This window comes from Lytechinus pictus, chromosome 14 (assembly GCF_037042905.1).
Source record: "Lytechinus pictus isolate F3 Inbred chromosome 14, Lp3.0, whole genome shotgun sequence".
Classification (NCBI taxonomy): domain Eukaryota; kingdom Metazoa; phylum Echinodermata; class Echinoidea; order Temnopleuroida; family Toxopneustidae; genus Lytechinus; species Lytechinus pictus.
The window spans coordinates 20,649,796-20,669,902 of NC_087258.1; the positions used below are offsets into that span (position 1 = coordinate 20,649,796).

The 20,107-nt window shown below is 37.2% G+C and overlaps 1 protein-coding gene across 3 annotated transcripts in view; it reads left to right on the top strand.

Moving 5' to 3' along the window:
- The window catches only part of LOC135156617 (histone-lysine N-methyltransferase MECOM-like), a 48,999-nt gene that overhangs the window by 21,355 nt on the left and 7,537 nt on the right, over window positions 1-20,107 (top strand). Inside the window, exons 1-3 of one of the 3 annotated variants that reach the window (XM_064109349.1) lie at window positions 2,815-2,963; window positions 17,459-17,593; window positions 19,586-19,688. In XM_064109349.1, coding sequence (XP_063965419.1) covers window positions 17,525-17,593; window positions 19,586-19,688 — 172 coding nt within the window. In that variant the 5' untranslated portion in view covers window positions 2,815-2,963; window positions 17,459-17,524. Of the gene's footprint in view, window positions 1-2,814; window positions 2,964-12,405; window positions 12,942-17,458; window positions 17,594-19,585; window positions 19,689-20,107 lie in introns of those variants that run through there. The other 2 variants (XM_064109348.1, XM_064109347.1) reach the window with 2 other exon arrangements.

Genomic DNA, 20,107 nt, shown 5'->3' on the forward strand with positions numbered 1-20,107 from the left:
TTGTAGACATTGGTTGGCATTGCTGGCTTTCCATAGTTGTGATTGATTGGATCAGGCGCAACTCTTTGTAACATAGGGCCCAGGACAGATAGCATTGATTGCACCCTCACAGCTCATCAACACCTCTGGCCGTCGGATCCCCATCACTTAGGGGCGGCAACACCGGTTCCCCTCACTGGTAGCTCTACCACTCTTCTATTGATTTCCTCCAGCAGGCAGCTACACCAGCGCTTAAAGCACCGCCACAGATGGCGTTTCCAGCGGCAGGGGAGAGCCGCGGATCGATGAATCGTCTCCTAAATGTGTAATTGCAACATCTATCCCTTCGCCCCATGGGCAGCGACGATTGTCGATGATCCATTTAAGTAGGGGTATCAAATCGCATTAATGCGCACATTCGATTGTTGTTGACCTTATTCAATTCATCCTTAAGCAATTATTTCAGTATTTTCTGGTGTAATTATCTTCACAGTTATTTCAGCTATTTGTGTTGTGAATATTTAGAGAAATTGGATGCTGTATCACATTGCACTGTAATGCAAGGCAGACAATTTCAGATATTATCAAATATAATTTTGAAATTCCTCTGTTCTTAAATACTTGTTAAATGAATTTCTTTCTGTTTTTCATTCAATCATAAATTAATTTCTCATATTAATATGCAATGATGGCTAATATTTTTTTCTTCATTTATAAATGGAAACTGAACCCCTTAAAAATTGACCTCGAGCTCAAAACTACCACTAACATTTCCATTAGCATAATGGATACATTGCTGATTGCTTTTTTCCATTTTCGTTTTTTAATCGTTCATATCTATTTAATCAATAATTGTTTGATTTTGGTCACACTTCCATCCTGAAGGTTTCCCCATTGCAAGATGTTTCTATTTATCAGAAATGGTAATTAAAGGAGAATGAAACTCTTGGAGCAAGTTAGCTTTTGTGAAAGCAGAAAAATCAAAGAATAAGATCAACAAAAGTTTGAGTAAAATAGGACTAGCAATAGCAATAGGAGAGTTATGAGCATTTGAATGTCGAGATCACTAATGAGATCCTCCCATTGGCAATGCGACCAAGATCTATGATGTCACAGATGAACAACTCTCCCCTTTTGGACACTGAAAATATACCCCAAAACATCTCTTTTTGCTCATTCTAATCATATGACAAACGATTCATCAATGATATAATGTTGTGAAACCTCTGTACTTGTCCTCTCATAAAGAGAACACCTCACCTTGTGTTAGACTCTAAAAAAGTGAGAATATAAGTGAAATAAGTACTAAAGTAATGAGGGAGTTGTACGTGTGTGACATCACAGATCTTGGTCGCATTGCCAATGGGAGGATCTACATGGCATTAGTGATCTCAATATTCGAATGCTCATAACTTTCTTATTATTCATTCAATCTTCCTCAAACTTTCAACAATATGTTTCTTTGATTTTTCTCTTTGATATGGATTCAGCTGGTTTCAAGGGTTTCATTCTCCTTTAAATAAGTTGTAGGATTACATTTTTCCTCAAAGATGTGAAAGCCTGTGTAGTATGCCTAGCAATTGAAACTCTAGAAACTCTTGTAGGAGTGCTCCCCAGGGAGTAGAGAAAGTGCATGCCTCGTTTAAGGGCTATGCCAGGATCCGATGACTGAGGTAGTAATATTCATGCACCTGTAAATTGCTTGGAGATGTTGTTGTATTAAGTGCAATATAAAAGTGGAATATTGTTATAATCATTTATTTAAAAAAAAAAAAAATAGTACCCAAACTGCATGAGCTTTAAAATGGTCATGATATTGCTCACTTATTGCATCATGTTCATCATTTTCATCATTTTTAATTAATTCTAAACATCTTGGACATACAAGTGCCTAAACTTTACTATCATCATACTCAATCTACTGGCAGCTGTTGCCTCATGAAGTTTGTGCAAATAAGATTTCAACCCCAAAGTTTGTGTAATTAAAATTGAATCCAATAATGTCTCATCTCGATCTTGTTCCATTCAGCATGTTTAGACTGTGTAGGCCTTTTATCATCTGTAGGGAGAGAAAGAGACAGACAGATAAACAGAAAGAGTGAGAGGGGATGGGAGAGAGAGAGACACCGTTCTCATACTTTTTAAAACTAGTTTACTGGAAACCGGTTCAGGAAACCAATTTGGAAGATCGCATTGCTAGCGTTCCCATTTGATCAGCCGAAAGTGGTTTTCAAAACCACTTCACGTAAAGCGGTCGTGTTGCTATGGGAAGAATCTCAGTGGGGTGACATGTTTCACGTGAAATTTGAAACCGCAGCAGAGGCATTCTACACATATGTGTGTGGAGTAGCGCGCTCAAACTGTGCGAAGATCGCTTCCCGAAGAACAGTTGTGTCCTCACTTACACTAAAACCAGTGTAACGAGGCAAAGCAATCTTCAAAACCACACCGCGAGTTGGTTTTCTGAACCAGTTTGGAAGATCGCTTCCAAGACCACTTCGACCGTTCTCATTACAAGTTCAACTAGTTTTAGGACGGTAGTGAGAACGGTGTCTTAGAGACAGACAGATAAACAGAAAGAGAGAGAGGGTGGGAGAGAGAGCAGAGGGGAAAGTGAGAAAACTGAAGGTGAAAATCTAATGATAAAACAGAAGAATAATATCTAACCAGTCAGACACGAAACAAAAAATCAATTAGCAGCATTTGTTAACGAGCTGGCTCACCAAACGTCTAATTGTTTTAGAGAATCCCTGCTGGGAGTGGCTGTGAGATGAGGGGCGCTATATCCGATGGTGCTACAATCCACACATTTAATATTGTCTCCTCTGTGGAGTCATTATTAAGGTGGGCGTTCAGGTCAGACATCTGTTTCATTGGGCGGGTTGTACTTTTATTGCTTGAATTCGTGGGAAGTTCGTCAATCTGAGATTAAGTAAGACGATGTCAGATCTCGATCATCCTTTCTGATTGCCGCTTCGTGAATAGTGAGTAAATTTTTAAAAGGTTGGTCGAGAATTTGTGTTCTAAAGAGAGATTTTTATTTTATTTTGAATATATTAAAATCATTAAGTGATCATTTGAATTTTTGATATAAATGTGCAAATTTATCTGGAGAAAATAATTAGGATGATAATTGCCATGTGCGGTAATGAATGAAATGGCAAGAGAACAAAAAAAAATGAATGAAAGAAAAAGAGAGAGGGGGGGGGATGGCATTGGAGAGAAGGGGGGAATAAACAGTTTGGGGAGGAATAAATCTTGAATCATTTCTATGACCAACAAAAGATTGTTTACATGTTGTTAATTATTTTTATGTATTTAATCAGCTGAGCAGATTTTTTTCTTTCTCTAGGAATGTCTTTCTTGTACAAAGCGGAACTTTATTTATTTCTAGAAAATAAAGCCTTCGATTTTCAGTGTCATTGACATTCCAGTATTTGCATGTTTTTGAAAATACCCCACATTCCACGATGAGAATCCTGTTTTTCTTCCTTATATTCTCAATAATTTTGATATTTACCTGAGCCTCAAAAAATGGAGGCTTCTTCAAACATTTTCTGTTGGTGGACTAGATTGCTTTCGATTCAGAGAAGACCGCACAGCTATTGATTCAACCCATAAACTTTTGACTTGACTATATTGACATACATTTATCAGTTTGAGAATTTGTCTGTGTGTGTGTTTATTTACGAGCGGCAATTTTCTTCTTCTTTTGATGAAGAGCTGATTAGGGATCTGTTCCCCCTTTGGAAAGCCGAGTGCAGTTTGTTTGAGAAGACCAGCCTGTTTTGATGATATATCTAGCTGTTTATTTAGGCTGAGTAAATTTGACTATTATGGGTTTTACTCACAGAGACACAATAAATGTAATGCTTTTCTCGGTCATGGATATTAATTTGGCGAAAATATGTTTTTCCTTGGCACATCTTGGCCTTTTAAGACTATTGGAAAGACGTAGTCATTTTTCACATTGTTCTTCACTTTGAAAAGTGAAGATGAATATAGAGTTTATGAAATGTTGAATGTATACCATCTTCACCCAAGTCAGAATATGCAACTTTTTTTTCTGCACCTTTGAATGTTTTTTAACAGAAATATGGTGCAATATAAATGGCCTGGATCATCTTTATCAGCATCTGTGGATCTATTCAGAAAGGCAAATTTTGAAAAATATTTGCGCAGTAAACAACTTAAATTTTCATACTACACTTTTTACTATATATACCTTACAAAAGTGTTTAAGATCTTCTACAACATAGTTTAATATATGATATAATTCTCAATAACCTAAGCATGGTTGTTTAAACTATTAAACAAGTCATTTAAGGTTCATATAGTAAACAGAGTTGTATAAACAAAAAATGAAAAGCATTTTTACTGCATATGTGTTACATTTAAACAGTTGAAAAAGGTATTGTTAAAAAAGTTCTGAGAAATTCGAGACTGTGATCCTCACTTTCAAATATATCATATCAATTTCTACTTCTTTTAGGGACCACTCCGTTATCAATGAAATTCAATATTGATTTATAGACCTACAATTTACTTATTATCAATTGCAATTTTTTTGCAATCAAATACAAGGTTCTTGTAAGAACTTTTAGAAGAAAGGAAAATATGAAATATGACACAGATAGGTGTAAAATGAATTTGTAGAACAAACAATCCACTGATAGATAATTGAATTAAATGTGTTTGTCAAAAGAATTAAAGTGTTTGGCCCAAAGAACAGCAGATGGGGAGTTGTGAACTCAAGCAAATTCGGGAAATGGGGAATTATCGAGAATGAACAAAAAAGTGAATAAAAAGATGAGAAATTGAGTAAAGTGAGAAATAAAGAGAGAAATCAGAATTGGACTAATTTGACAGGATAGCTTGGAAGTTGGCTAAAGTTGAAGGGAAGCGAGAAAGGGGATCAGTTTTCCCCTTTCTGAAGGGACCCGAGGGATCGACCAAATCTTGCAACTCACGGTCCTACCTTTTTGTCTCAGGAATCCGCCACTTTCCTCCATCTTCCCCGCAAACTTCTCGAAGCATCCTCTCACCGAAAAAAGAAACAAAAATGTACAAAGAGAGAAGAAAGCATGGCTGGGGAATAGCAGAGAAAGAACCTTCCTTTATTAATTTATCGCGAAAGAAGTCGTTTAGGAGATGCCCCAACTAAATTGAGGGGGAGGAGATTGTGATCAGTGTAGCAAACTTGTCTCAATTTGGTCGTGTGACACTGAGAAATGCCTTGTTCTGCCGACTCACGGTGCTAAATTTCTTACTTTAGTCTCATCGTACACCTATTCTCGGCGCCACTGCAGACAGTTCTGATATCGGCAAAGGAAGCCTTTTCTTGAAGGTATATATATATCCCGTTTAACGTTACGAAGACATCTCGGAGATGGTTATCACCGCTGACCACCCCAAGCAGACAATTCAACTGGTCACTTTTAACAAGTCATGGTTTATTCTGGAGAAGTATTGATGATATCATTATTAAAAGAAACAATTTTACCACCTGTTTTACCAACTGATGCTACAGTTCAAATATTGTCCAGTGTTGAAAATAATAGTGAATGATATTCAGTTCTTAGAGATCTTTGCATATTAAATCCCATATAAATGCTCTGTGCATGTCGGAAGGTGAAGTTTTAATTGAAAGCTTATCTTTCTTCTTTGAAAAGGACGGTTTCTTTATGATTATGATTTATTTTAAAGTTTTATTAATAAGTTTGAAAGATAAGTGGAGAGACAAATTAGTTGTGGTCAGAAAATCATGATGGTAAGAAGCAAACGTTCATCTTAAAGGAGAATGAAACCTTTGGAACAAGATAGCTTGTGTGAAAACAGCAAAATCAAAAAAACAGATAAACGAAAGTTTGAGAAAAATCGGACAAATAATGAGAAAGTTATGAGCATTTGAATATTGTGATCACTAATGCTATGGAGATCCTCAAATTGGCAATGCGACAAAGATGTGTGATGTCACTTGTGAACAACTCTCCCCATTACTTTAGTATATATTTCACTTAAATTACCTCTTTTATCACATCTATCAGTAGATCATGTGTTCTTTCTATAGGAGGGCATGTAATACAGATTTTTAAAGAATACATCATGGATAAAGAGTTTGTATCACCACAAGAAAAAGCAGAAAGAGACATTTTGAGGGTATGTTTATAGTCCATCAAAGGGAAAGTTGTTCACATGTGACATCACACATCCTTGTCGCATTGCCAATAGAGGATCTCCATAGCATTAGTGATTGCAATATTCAAATGCTCATAACTTTCTCATTATTTGTCTGATTTTTCTCAAACTTTCTTTGCTCTTATTCTTTGATTTTTCTGTTTGGACACAAGCCTACTTATTCCAAAGGTTTCATTCCCCTGGGGCTACAGAACAAATAAATACCAGTTTTCTGTAATTTTACACCATGCATGTAAGATAACACAGTGCAGTAAGAGTTTACAAGTGTTCTCAAAACTGCTGATGGAACTTCCGTTAGAATTACTCTAACCGTGTATTTTTCAAAAGGAGTACTATAACGCACAAAAATTTCGAATATCGCAATTGAAATCACCCAGGAGGGGCTCTTATGCAGTCTGCATTGGTACTACTTACCTTCTTTATGAAATGTGATATTTGTTATGATTTTTTTTTTAGTAAGCAAGGCCCGTCAACTACCGAAATTATTTGAGCTTTGCAAACAGTGTTAAGGTTAAGATCCTCTCCATCGTGTCCATAGATGTTCCGAAAAGTGCAGTGATTTGGTCAATATTTGACCTGGAGTGAACTCCATGCACCTCGACCTTTTGCCAATCATCAAATGATGAGTATATTGGCTCGCTGATCTTGTCTTACAATGGGGCGTTAAGCCATGTACTCTGACCACCTCAGGCATAGAAGGTTCCCTCCATTTACAACAAAGCCTCTTAGAACGAGGAATAATATTTGACCATCAAAGAAACTGATACCTCCTTTTGTGTATGGTGGCATTCAGATGAGGCTTTTAATGCGGCTTTTGTGCACCTAATTGTTGATCACAGCAGAAACCTCGCAGATAATAAGAAGAAATCACTTAGAACGATCTCCAATTAACACTATGTTTGGGCGCTTTGTAGTTTTCCCTCTCTGGTTTTGGAGCGGTGTTGAAAAAAAAATGAACGGTCCTCCCGTGGGGCTCTTTTTGCATTGAAATTCATCTTCGAGATCATCAATCTTGCCTCATTATCCTGTCTCTTCATCCTTAAAGTTGTTTGAAGTCATTCAGTATCTCTTTTTTTAAGATTATCATCTATTATACTGAAGAAAAAAATATTATTCTGCCATGTTAATGATCACACAATGTACATCATTATTCTTCTTTGCAACCTCAATAGATATTCTATTTCATTCTGGAGTAGTTCAGAGAAATTTGATTATTACATGTATGTCTTGTTGATAAAACATACAACTGGGTTTGAGAAAGTGTGGGTGAGCTGTCAGTAATTTATTAAGAATTTACCTTGCTCTATTGATGTTAGCAATACAAATAAGATCATCATTACTTTCTTTTTTACATTGAAAAAAAGGATTGTGGCCGACATGTTAAAGAAAAAATGGATTGCTATGAGCTCCATTTGTTTCCTTCTTTCCTTGTTTCTTTTGCTATATAGTTTGTTATAACAGTATTATGATAGTTTTCTGTTGAATGGATGATTGCGGTAGTGAAAGAAATGACAGACATCTTGTACAGACCTTTTTCAGTGATTATTGATCAGGAATCTGTCTGTCTGGATATAGCACATGTTATAATGTTGCATTTTCGTTGTTAAAGAGAAATTCCAGTAGTTGCAGTAAACACTGATTTCATGAGAAAGTCTGTAAAACCAGGCTTAATTGTCAGTATATCATCGAGGATCTAGATCTGGTACAGTTACATAAACTGAACTTTGTGAAATCTTGAAATCTACGCTGAATAATGTTCAGACTGAACTTCCCCAACACAGATAAGCGCACGTGGGACAGTGTATAATTATTGCCGAATCCTGTGCTTATTTGCTGATTTCTCAGCAATTACACAATTTCTTCCAGAATCCTTTGGCACGTGCGTTTTATTTATACAAACAGACACTTTGGTGGTCATTTCATTGGATTCTGTACGAACTCATTTTGATATCGTTACCAAAACTAGCATTTACCTTTAAAGTCAACGATTCTAGACCAGGAAATGTTTGGATTTCTTCATGGTGTAGGATAAAAGTGGAAATTTACTTATATTGATATTCACAAGAAATCTGATATAATAATATTTGAAAGAGTAATTTTTTTACTAAATAGGTTCATTATTGCAGAATGAAATAATTGCTAGAGGGTATTCATTTGTCTCGCAATCTACTATGGTCAACAAGGAAATTCGTGATCACTCTCGCAAAAAGTGTTCACTAGCTTTCTAGGAAATTTGTGATCACTCTCGCAAAAAGTGTTCACTAGCTTACAAGTTCACGAGCTTCCGAGTGCAGCTGCAACTCTTTATCAAGTGACGAAAATTATCTGATACGGTAGTCAATTTATACCAATCCCCAGGACCGTACACGGGAACAATAGGTGGGCACTGATTTTTTTGGTCAAAAGTATGAAAATATTTCTACAATTTGTAATTTTGGAAAGAGTTGAAGGAGGTTGTGTAAGTGCTCATATTATTTTAGCCAAGATTTCCTGTATTCTTCTAGCAAATCAATGGCTGGAATATTTTGTGCCACACAGTTTGAACCTTGAAGATCATGTCCTTTACTTGATTTTTTTGTCTGTTCGTTCTTGCATTTCCTTTTGAAAAGATGGGGGAAAAAATCTCAGCATGACTTCTCATATTAAGGGTGAAATTTTTAATTTGTTTATGAAATTTACTTTTCCAAAGAACATATTGAACTGGTAATCACCTAAATGGATGGCTTTATAGGAATATAATGGAAGGGGAAAGATCTGATTTATCATTTGTATATTGATACGGGTATCATGTGAATATACATATCCCCATTTTAGTCTCCCCCCTTGGATGGCTGATTTAGACACCACTTGGCTGCGTTTATGCGACCTCAAGCCAGAATCATGATTTGAATCATGATTCAAAACACAAACATGAATCACAATATCACAGAATCAGCGTTTAGACGACCTTCATTCCAATGCTGTTTCTCTTCAGATTCGGGCCAATCCAGTGCGCATCACTAGTGCGCAGTTTGACAGAGGAAGTTTTTCGCACGTGTTTCGGCTCTCGAGAATTCTTTTGCTTCCATCAGATTTCAGTCTATACCTAATTTTGTTTACTTCTATCATAAAGGGTCCATATGCTTCTATTCATCTTGTTACATGTAGTTTATCCAAAATGGTGTTCGGAAGTGAATTTCAGCGTAGATCTAATTTGATATTGATACTGTATACTCAACAACAACTGAGATCATTGTCTGTCCAGTTAATTCATTTACTAGAACTTGAAGTTGAAGACTGTAGAAGACATGACCAAAAAATGAAAAGTAGTGGACGATGCGATGACCAACACAGAACTTGAACATGACAAGAAATGAATTCATAGTACATAAGTCATGTACATACAATGAGCATATAGAGCGCCTTGAGCTTGGCAAGAGTCAAACCGAAAGTAGCCCGACACAACAGTGAGGTCATATAATCATGATTGTAATCACGATATCGTTTATTCGAACATTTTCGTACGTGATTCTGCAGAAACGTCTTTCCAAACGCCCCTTTTTTCGTGTTTCATGTTTGTGATTCTAATCATGATTATATTCAATTTCGACTAAACGCAATCGTGATTCTGCAGAATCATGATTTGAATCATGATTCAAATCATGATTCTAGGGTAAAAAAGTAGCGGATAAACGCACCCTTATTCTCTGTCTATCAATATTCGCCACAGATGGGGAAAAGAACATGGGAATCGTCATGAGATAAATATTTATTGGCAATGGAGTTGACATGGAAATGTCTACTACCATAGCTCCATGCTACTACCAATCAATTTTAGGAGGAAGTAGATTCAGTTTCCCTGAGAGGCTATTCAATGAATGGAAGACTCCTGTCTGCTCTTGGGCATTTGTGTAAAACCATTGCCCGCCGGAACAGGGTGCTCGCCGTACAAAATCAATGGGAAACGCAGGACTCGGTCATCATTGGGTTAAAATGATGAACAATAGAGTGATATCAGCAGTCTCTGAGTCTGATTTCCTGTGCATCGTTGCGTATTCTGTTCATCACGTAGGTGACAAAACTCAAATTAACGCTTGGGAGACTAACTCCGAATGGGGGGATACTGATGGTGTCGATGGTGTCTTTGGCGAGGAAACGTTAAAGAGGAATCTGTTTGTAAGGAAGTGTAAGGATTATATTTATTGAGTTGTATATATAATCTTCCAGGTAGATTGAGATGAATGAGACTGGTAATCATCGTCCACCGATCTCCCCCATCCTCCGAGCAGGTGACGCCATCAATGCCACGCAGGTGTATTCCGTGCAACGCATCTCCATCTCTTTCTTGGTACCATCTTTTATCAACCCATCCGTTTGATCACCAAATCAACAGTCTGAAAAGTATTGTGGTCATATATACAATACATCTCCATCTCGATCTTGGCAACATCTCTTATTAATGTCATCAGTCTGAGCACTAATTAAAATGAACAGTATATGAAGTATTTAGAATAGATGCAACACATCCCGTTCCGTTTCGATGACTAATTTCAATGATTGTTTATAATAAGAAATGGTCATGCATTTTTATTTTTCCAAGTTAGAATGAATAGTTCCTAGCTCTCTCTCTCTCTCCTCCCAAATGGCATCATGCCATTTGATTGGTCAAACAATTCTTGCCCTTCTATTACAAATCGAACTACAAACTACTTGCTGGTGAACACATAAGTAGCATAAATGGATGTGCCTATTATCTATCCATTCTCTGCTTTATGTAAAGTGGTTTTTGGTATTTTTTTCTTCATATTTTCTCAGTCACGGTTGTGCAGTGTTGCGTGTGATTGATAGTGTTTTATTAGGTAAAGCTGGAAGGTGTCGGGCCGGGCCGGATCTCTCTGCCATTACACATTTGATTGCGTGGACACCATCAGAATGAAAAGCGAGAAGTAGAGAGAGAGAGAGAAGAAAACCAAAAAGAGAGAGATGGGGAAATTAATAAGAACAAACAGAAGAAAACAAAAGCTCTATTGTGGGACCAACTCCATTGAAACTATGAACTCACGGTGTGAAGTCAACATAAAATTATCACTCATATTGTTCAAATTTTCAATTTCTTATTATTTTTTTCACTATATCAATTTTATATTTTCATCATTACTATTCACAGATAAAATTGCACTTTGTTCTATTTTTTTTCTTTTGCAAAATTTGATTTGCATACATTGTTATTTATCAACCTCATAAAAGTACTTGCAAGCTACCTTCTGTGGTGTTTTTCAATACTAATTTTTAAAACTTGCACCTGTCCCTTGGTATGTGTTAGGATATCACATAATTTATAATTATTTCTTTATTTGTAGGTTGATAAGTAGGAATATTTTCTAAATCCATGATCACCAATGTTTTGACAATTAATTGGATTTTTAGTTGAGATTTATTTCTGTAAATCTGGTAGTACTATCATTGAAACTTTGGTATCCATTTTTCTTCATATTCATTAGTTTATAAAAGTCAGAGGTGTTCCTCATCTAAGTATCTTTCTGATTTTCTTTGCTACTTACCATATATTTTGTGTCCATATGTTAATGATATCTGTTGAAGTGCACTTTGTGTGGCTTGCATGGCTTGGGGTCTCTTGTAGTAGAGACTCCACACTTTTCATTGGCTGGGAGGCTTCTAAAGCCCAGTGGTTGGTCGGTTATGGTCCAGCCCAGCCTCTCCCCATGGATTCAGCGGTCACCAATACTGCTGGCCAGGGAGAGAGGGAAATAAGGTGGTTTCAAACCGCCTCGATCACAAGAATCCCCGTTAAATTACGAGAACTTTTTTAGGCTGAAAAATACCCATTAATTATTCCTGCATTCACACCGCCCTGAAACATACCCTTCGGGATAAGTTCCTGAAGTTACGAGCATGCGCAGTATGGTCTGATAAGCAGCAAGGCGCGAAATTCAAAATCACTAGCCCAGCAGCAACCCATGCACGGCGCCGCACCCAACGACACGCTGGGCTAAAAGTTCCCGTAATTTGCTTTCAGACCGCCAAAATACCCACGACCTTGGAAAAATCCCCGCGAAAGTTCTCGTAATTTCGCCAAGTACCTACTATTTATCGGGTATTTTCTTTCGGGGATATTACGCGTAGTTTGCTTTCAGACCGCCAAAATACCTGGTATTTTCTGATCGGGGTAAATTTCCCGATCAGAGAATACCTGGAACTGGCGAACTTCGAGGCGGTCTGAAACCACCTAGAGAGAGAGAAGGAGAAAGACAACCGTAATTGTGGGGCCATCTTGCAGAAAGCAGGAAGTGCCTGTAATTATGGTCAAAAACTTTTTTTTCTCTCTTTTCACTCCGAATCCAATCTCTCTCTCTCTGAGCCGCACTCTCAGTACACCTTTCTTTGTATGCCGGGTATACAGAGAGCTTCGAGTGAGCGGTGAATATCTCTTGCCAGGAGTTGAAAATCATTACAGGGTTCTGACTGACTGAGCTGCGTATAAACCCGGCCTTTGATTGAAGAAGCAGAAGCCCTCGCGGTGGTGTCGTCTGCCTATCTTCACCGGGGATCAGCGAGCGGGGAATCTCTCGGCACTGAAAGCCAGAAGTTGGCCGGTGATAGCTGCGCTGGTTGGCAGTCCCTTTCCTCATTCATCAGTGATAACTTTTAGAAGTTCAGCGTTGTCTTGGCTTTGCTGGCTGTTCTCCTCTTTATCTTTCCTTTGGCTTTGAGAGACTTGTTGCATTAATTTTTCTCTATTGGAGCATCACTTATTATTACCAATGGTATGTTAATTATTATCTTAAATGATATTTACTTATTCTATATGTATATTAGAATTATATTCTACTATATTCCTATTCTATATGTATTCTATTATATATGTATTCTATTCTAGTATAATACATGTACATTCAAACTCACAAACTGCCTGAAAAATAACAATTCCTCTCATGTCTTCACGCTGAGATACAATTTTTATTTGTTTAAAAGATTTTTTGGTTTTTTTTTTTAAAGAGAGTGGTATGCCTATAAATATATATATATATATATATATATGTTCTTGAAGAATTTGTTTTCATTTGTTTATTTGTTTGATTCTTCATTTCTGTTAAACCAGGAATGAAGTCTACTGTAACATTCCCTGGTCAAACATTGAAAATAATGAAGCTATTATATTGACAGTCATTTACAATGTCATCTAATCTGAGAATGTGTATTTTATGTGACAGAGGTTAAAGATATTAACATTGCAAATAAAGGAACGGTCTCAGATTTGTCTGGAGTTTGATTTTTAATAAAAAAGTTAGACTTATCTGCACAAGATGATTGTGGAGAATGATATCTCCCCCATCGTATCTCTTGGATCAATATTTTCCTAACCTTTGTAAAATTTACATTGCTTTATGAATATTTGAGCCCCACCTTCAACCTTTTTCATTGTCAAGTCTGTCTATCTTGTCTCTTTATGTACATTTGTTAAATTAAAGACAGGTCTGTGTGTTTAAGCGACATTTTCTCTGGAGGAGTAAAATACACAAGTGGGGGGCTCTGCGACTATTCTTGTTTCTGTAAGGGAAGGGGCTTTTAGGTGCAGCTGGAATGGCCTGAATTAAAACATTAGGAGGCCAAGTTGTATTGACTGTTTCTAATCGCTCGTTCTAGTGTTTGTTGTCCACTTGAAGCTACTCCAGAAAAAGAGGGCATCTGCTCGGATGAGCTTCGGCTTCGGCCCGCTAGAGTAAAAGATGATCAGGAGGGTGCCCGTTGTCAGGGGGGAATGGGGGGGTGTTGCTCTATGTCAACAAGACGCACAATTGCAAACGCTGGATGCCAGTCGCTGAAAAAAAATAAAATAAAAAGCGGATGTCTTGACTTGTGTAAATGAGACACCAGATGTTGCTGATGATACTCTTACTCACGCACATCAAGCGAATATTGACGTTGTGTTTTTACGCTGGCAGTTATGGGGGCCGGGCGATGTGCTAAGTTGACCGCAGTATGAGATGGTCCATAATTATTGCATGCAGAGCAAACATAAGTTTGCCCTTCTCCTGGTCTAGGATGCATATAGGAGTTGACTTAGTTTTTTTGTGATATTATTAATCGTGTGCTTGTAATTTCTCTCGTGACCTGACGGGGGGAGAGACGATGGAGGCCGGGGGAAGAGGAAGGGGAGGATTTTAAAGAGAAAGAAAGAGAGAGATATGGATGACTTGATGATTGTGAGGGGTGGGTTACGGAGTTAGAAGGATGCTGTGGGTAAACTATCAGTGCGTTTGCTTTGGGAAGAGTTGGTGTGTTTAGGAAACAAAAGCAGACGTGCTCATGGCCTCGAGTCGCCGCGAGTGCTTCACGCCTTAAACACACACGACGACACTTTACACCATGGGTGTGCAAACCGAGCTTAATTCCCCCCAGATATTTCCAAACATATCATAAAGTGGAGCGTCAATTGCTCCTATCATTTTGCCGTGATCCTTTCACTCCTGTCTCATTTATTAAAAGTAATATACCGATGTAACAGGACGTGATCACGTCACAGCCGTAGCGTGAAACCCAGCTCTCGTAATTGGGGCAGTCTTTCTATCCCTGTCTCTGCGTGTTCCGTAGCCGTTTTCATGTCGAGTTTTTTACACATCGCCTTTCTTCAGCACACAAAAGAGTTATTGCCAAGTCAAACAGTCTGAATTTGTCCGGCACAAGATTTCATGTTTTTTTCTCTCTTTCATCTCCTTTTTATTAATATTCAAGAATGAAAAGAAGACAGAACGTAATAAAAACATTGATATTATGTGTCAACTTTTTTTTTTTGTTCAATGCAAAGACCACTCTTTGCTTTGCAGCGAGTGGATATAGAAGCAGAGAAACCCACCTTTTCAATTTAATAGAACACCTTTCCACATATGAATTTAGAAATCAAAATTTGCATGTTTAAGAGTAGGTAAGTGATACTAATTCAACTGTGTGATGAGTTTGTTTATCCAAAGCAACCCATGATGGAGCAAAATCCTGAAAAACTTTGCTTGAATCTTTCATTTTTGGGTTTATTTTGTTGGTACACGGAACAGCTAGAACTCAAACCAACTCCATTCATCACTGTGCATGGTGACCCAATTTTGCCTAACTCTGTGGTCTTCGGGATTTCACAGTTAGGCATTTTGGATGTTGGCATTTTGGCTGTTTGATTATCATCGCCTTGGTTCTGTGTTGCTGTGGCTGCTTTCAATTATTTGTCACAAAGCTGGGGTGAAATTGATTAATTTACATTGTATAATTCAGGTTTTGTGAATATTGCATAGGCCTACAGTATGAGAAAACAATGTAAGAAATGTAGAGGAAATAGTCTTCTTCTTGTAGGTGGCTACTGTGGTCTATAGATAGACAAGCAAAATACAGCCCCCCTTGTTTTGCTCAAAATAATAATAGTGAATAGTAAATTCTTCTGATATATCAATTTCAAATTGCAAATGATCATGACTCATATAGATTCACCCTCCCCTACCCCCCCCCCCCCACTCAAGAGCAAAACCCTACACACCAGTGGGTTACGTTATTAGCCCCCCCCCCCCCCCCCGAATGGCTATTTAGGGAGGGGTACAAGGTATTACCCCTTGGGAGGAAGAGTTTGGCAATGGAAGGGGAGACTGGCTCCTTATCTCGATCCCATCGGTGGTCTGCTGTACCTCTGTAGAGGATATTAGTCCAGACCATGAAAATAGTCAACACAAATATTTATGTGCATGCAGATAACCAAAAATCCATAACGGTGTCGCTTCGCTGTCAACCAAGTTTCTTTTCCTCTCATTTCAATTACGACTACTTTACTCACATCAAAACCAGGCGTTTGTGTGTCTCGAGGCAGACACGTTAGTTGCGATCCGTCGGAGCTGTGGTATCGCCGCCGAGGTGTGTTTGAAGACTTGTAACGTGAAGGATGCGTACAAGGTTTTGAGAGGATCGCGTTTTGGGATCGATCTCGTCTATTATTGGATAATTATCTGATGCCAGCTATCCTTCGCTGTTTCCACTCACCTGCAACAAGTTCTGCTGTAATCTTAAGGATGAATTGGTTTCCTTTTTCTCCCTCCTTCCGAATGAGTCATTTCTCACCGATACCATCTACAGATAACCTCCCTTTATTTCATTCATGTTGTTGGGTATGTTCATTGAGTTGTTTGATCTCCTTGGCTTTTGTCCAAGTAAGGACTTTGACATTCATTGTTTCATCACCATGTTCTACTTCTTAACCCGTTGACTTCTATATTTGGTGTTTCCCCATTGACTTTGTACAAAGACCGCCCAGTTCCTGCAGTAGTGGGTTAATTACTGGTCATACCTTGTTTATTTCTTGTTTCATTATGAAGTTTGAAGAATCATTAGGCATTACTGCTAATTGTAATTTTTGTTTTAGTTATAGACTTATAACCTCTCTATCAGAGAAAAGGAGACCGCCGCACACATTTCATCAGCATCTCTTACCTTAACATAGACGCTCCTTTAGGTGTGCGTAACTTCCATGAGCATTCTAGTTTTGTATAGTGATCGTGACTTTCACCAGTAGGATTCACAATTTTTAGGCCTATATATTTTTTAATTTTCTTTGATGCAACAGTGAAATATGTCAAAAGGGGAATCACACACTTTCGTAAAATGAAACCTTTGACAATCCAATGACCACCACGATACTGTGAAAGATAGTCTTACTGACTTGGTCTGCCAATATAAATGTTATGGTAATTGACAGTATTTATTTGTTCACCGTAATAATTAACCATCAATATCTTCGTCATCCATTTCTACACAGATGATGCTATTTTCAACTATTACAGTAGCAATTAATGGTAAATTGCCAATTCGTCCACGACCAACTCGTCCTCTCACCACATGGTCTACCTTCATTTAGTCTAATGCCATTCCATCCATCAACATTTCGTCTAACAGCCATTGGGTCCTATTTCCATTTGGTTCAATCGTCGCTTCGTCTAATCACCAGTTGGTCTATGACCATTTCCTCTCATAACCAGTCGGGTTAATATTCCTTTATTTTCATTCATTTTGCCCAATCAACACTTAGTCTAATTAGACCAAATGTTATATGGACTAAATGGCTATTGGACCAACTGGTTATTAGACGAAATGGTGAGTGGACGAAACGGCAATTAGACCTTGTGGATATTGGACGAACTGATGGTAGACCAAATGAGAGTAGCCGAGTTGGACCAAGTGAATTTGGCATTGGACCAAATGAAAATAAAGCGTAATTAACCGTCATATTTTTTTATTGTTCTTTTTGACGCAGATCGTGGATGAGTTTGGGAAAGTGAAGTGCTGGGTCGACGCCAGTGAACCAGGGACAGGAAACTGGATGAAGTACGTGCGCAGCGCCCCCAAGCTGGAGAATCAAAACATGGTGCCAGTACAGGTGGATGGCAAGGTGAGAACACATGGTTAAAGCTTTCTTTGATAAAGGGGACAAACCTTACAAAAAGTTAATTGTAAGAATAATGTAAAATAATAAAAACAATGATGGTGAAGGTTTGAAGAAAGTCAATCAAGATTAAAAAATGTCATTTTAATTTCTGTTTTAATTCCAACATATGCGAGCAGCTTCCCCATATATTGTGTAGTAAGAAACAAACAATGAAATGTCATTTTCTCAATGAAATTTTAATGGTTTGAATTGTACCTTCAGTATATCAACAGACAAATCATTTCACACCTGCCCCTTATAGAAAAAAAGTTATTTATTCATTTTATATAACATAAGGTATAGAGCAGTTGCTCGTACATAACATTACAATAAAAAAAAAAATTCTGGAAGTTTTAGAATGTCGCCAACGTCCTCTTTGTTACCATGGTAACAGGACTCACCAGGCAATCAAAATCAAAGATCATCCTCAGATTACTTTATTACTTTATAAGTGTCAACAAGATTATTTAACCTTCTTGCATGGAGAGCCTGTTACTTGTGGGGTCATCAGAATATATTTTTTTCTTTAAGTATTGGAAAGGTCATACAAGTTAAATGCTGGAGAACAGAGCAGAAATTGGGAATTTTTTGTCAAATTATAGATTTTTTGTTTGTTTGTTTTTACAAAATCTGAACTTCTGAAGCAATTTTCATGAGGAAATTTAGGAAATAGTTCAGTTTTCAAGAAAAACATTTTTAAAATGCCAAAAATGATTTCGGAGCATTGAACAAATTCCTCCGTTCAAGAGTAAGAGAAAAAAATAATCCCTCGGTCCAATTATTGAATCTTTTTTTTGTGGTATTTTTTCATGTTTGAAATGTGAATGGCTGTCAATCCAGTGAGAAGTGCCTTACTCCAAAACAGGGCCCCATCTTATAAAGACTTACAATTGATCTGATCAACCTCAAGTATATAGAAATCCATTATTGTCATTACTTTTTCTAAAAGAAATTTGCACAATATTCTTTGAAAAACAAAGAGAAGCACTCTGAATTTTCAAGAAAACTATTAATGTATGAATAGAAAATATTTTTAACAAACATGTTGTTTAGATGTTGACGTTGCTGGCTTTCCATAGTTGTGGTGATTGGATCAATCGCAACTCTTTGTAAGATGGGGGCCCTGGTCTTGTTCTTTAAAGATATCCTCACATATTGGTTGTAATTGTTGACCTCAATAAAATGAAACTTCAAAGTACCATTACATTCCTTATAGAATTGCCATTGTAGTTTGAATTAATGATACCTTAGCCTTGTCAGTAATTTGAACCACAATTTCATCCTACCAACTGTTTCACCTCAAACCAAGCCGGCCGGCCGGAGTGATAAAACTTCTTGATTCATGCAGTCCATCATTTTCTTCTATTTTTTTCTTTCATAAAAATGTTGCAAATTTCTTTTTTATGATCTCCAAAAGCTGAAAGTGACAGAAAAATACTCTCTCGAAATTCAACCATTATTATACCCTTTTCATCTGAGGCTATGTTTAATTGGTTGCAGTGTTAGACAGGTGAAGATTAGAATATAGGTCATTTCCTTTGTCTTATGCCATTTTAAGTGGATTCTAGGAAAGTAAACTTTGTTAAATTATCTATCAGTCCTGTTTTCATTCATCGATTCAGCATCTCCCTGTTTTGCCTTGAAAAAAAATCATTGATACAGTTTTAACAGTATTTTCACAATTCTATATCCATATAACGTGTTTTAAAAAAGAGTGGAAATGCCAATATTGCTGTTTTTCACAGAAATTTCAAACTAATAAAAAATTAACATATTTATAGATTCCTAATACATAAACTTGTAAATTAAAATTATATCAATGAATGTGAGAAGAATTTTTTTTACCAATTCATGGAATTAAAACTGATCATATATGATCCAAATAATCCATTTATTATCCTGAATGGGACGTAATAACAGAAAAAGTTTATTTTTAAAAATTTATTTGACTTGCAGGTCTTCTACAAGGCCATTCATAACATAGGCACAGGTGAGGAGTTACTCGTCCTTAAAGATGCAGCCTTTCCTGACCAAGAAGGAAACCCAATACAAATCATAGGTAAGCTACCTATATCTATATAAATATGTATATATATTTCTTTACATCTGTGTTTAAGGCGAATTTTATTGTCTTCTTTCAATGTTCGTTATGGCACCTTGAACCCCTCTACCTTTGTCTTTACGTCTATACGTGTATTATGACGGAGACGGAATAAACCCATTCATATGCTTCGCCCTTACGTAGGATGTAGGCATATATATATATATACTACTGAGTAGTATATATATACATATATATACTACTCAGGGGTCGGTCCAGAAATGGAATAAATTTAGGGGGCTGGCCGGCTGGGGCTTTAAAAAAAATAAAAATGAGAGATTCCCCACCCCTCCCCCCCAGAAGCAAGGGTTATCATTTTTTTCGGGGAACATTTTTCTGTGAACAAAAGTTTGCTAATCCAGCCGAAGAAAGGCGGA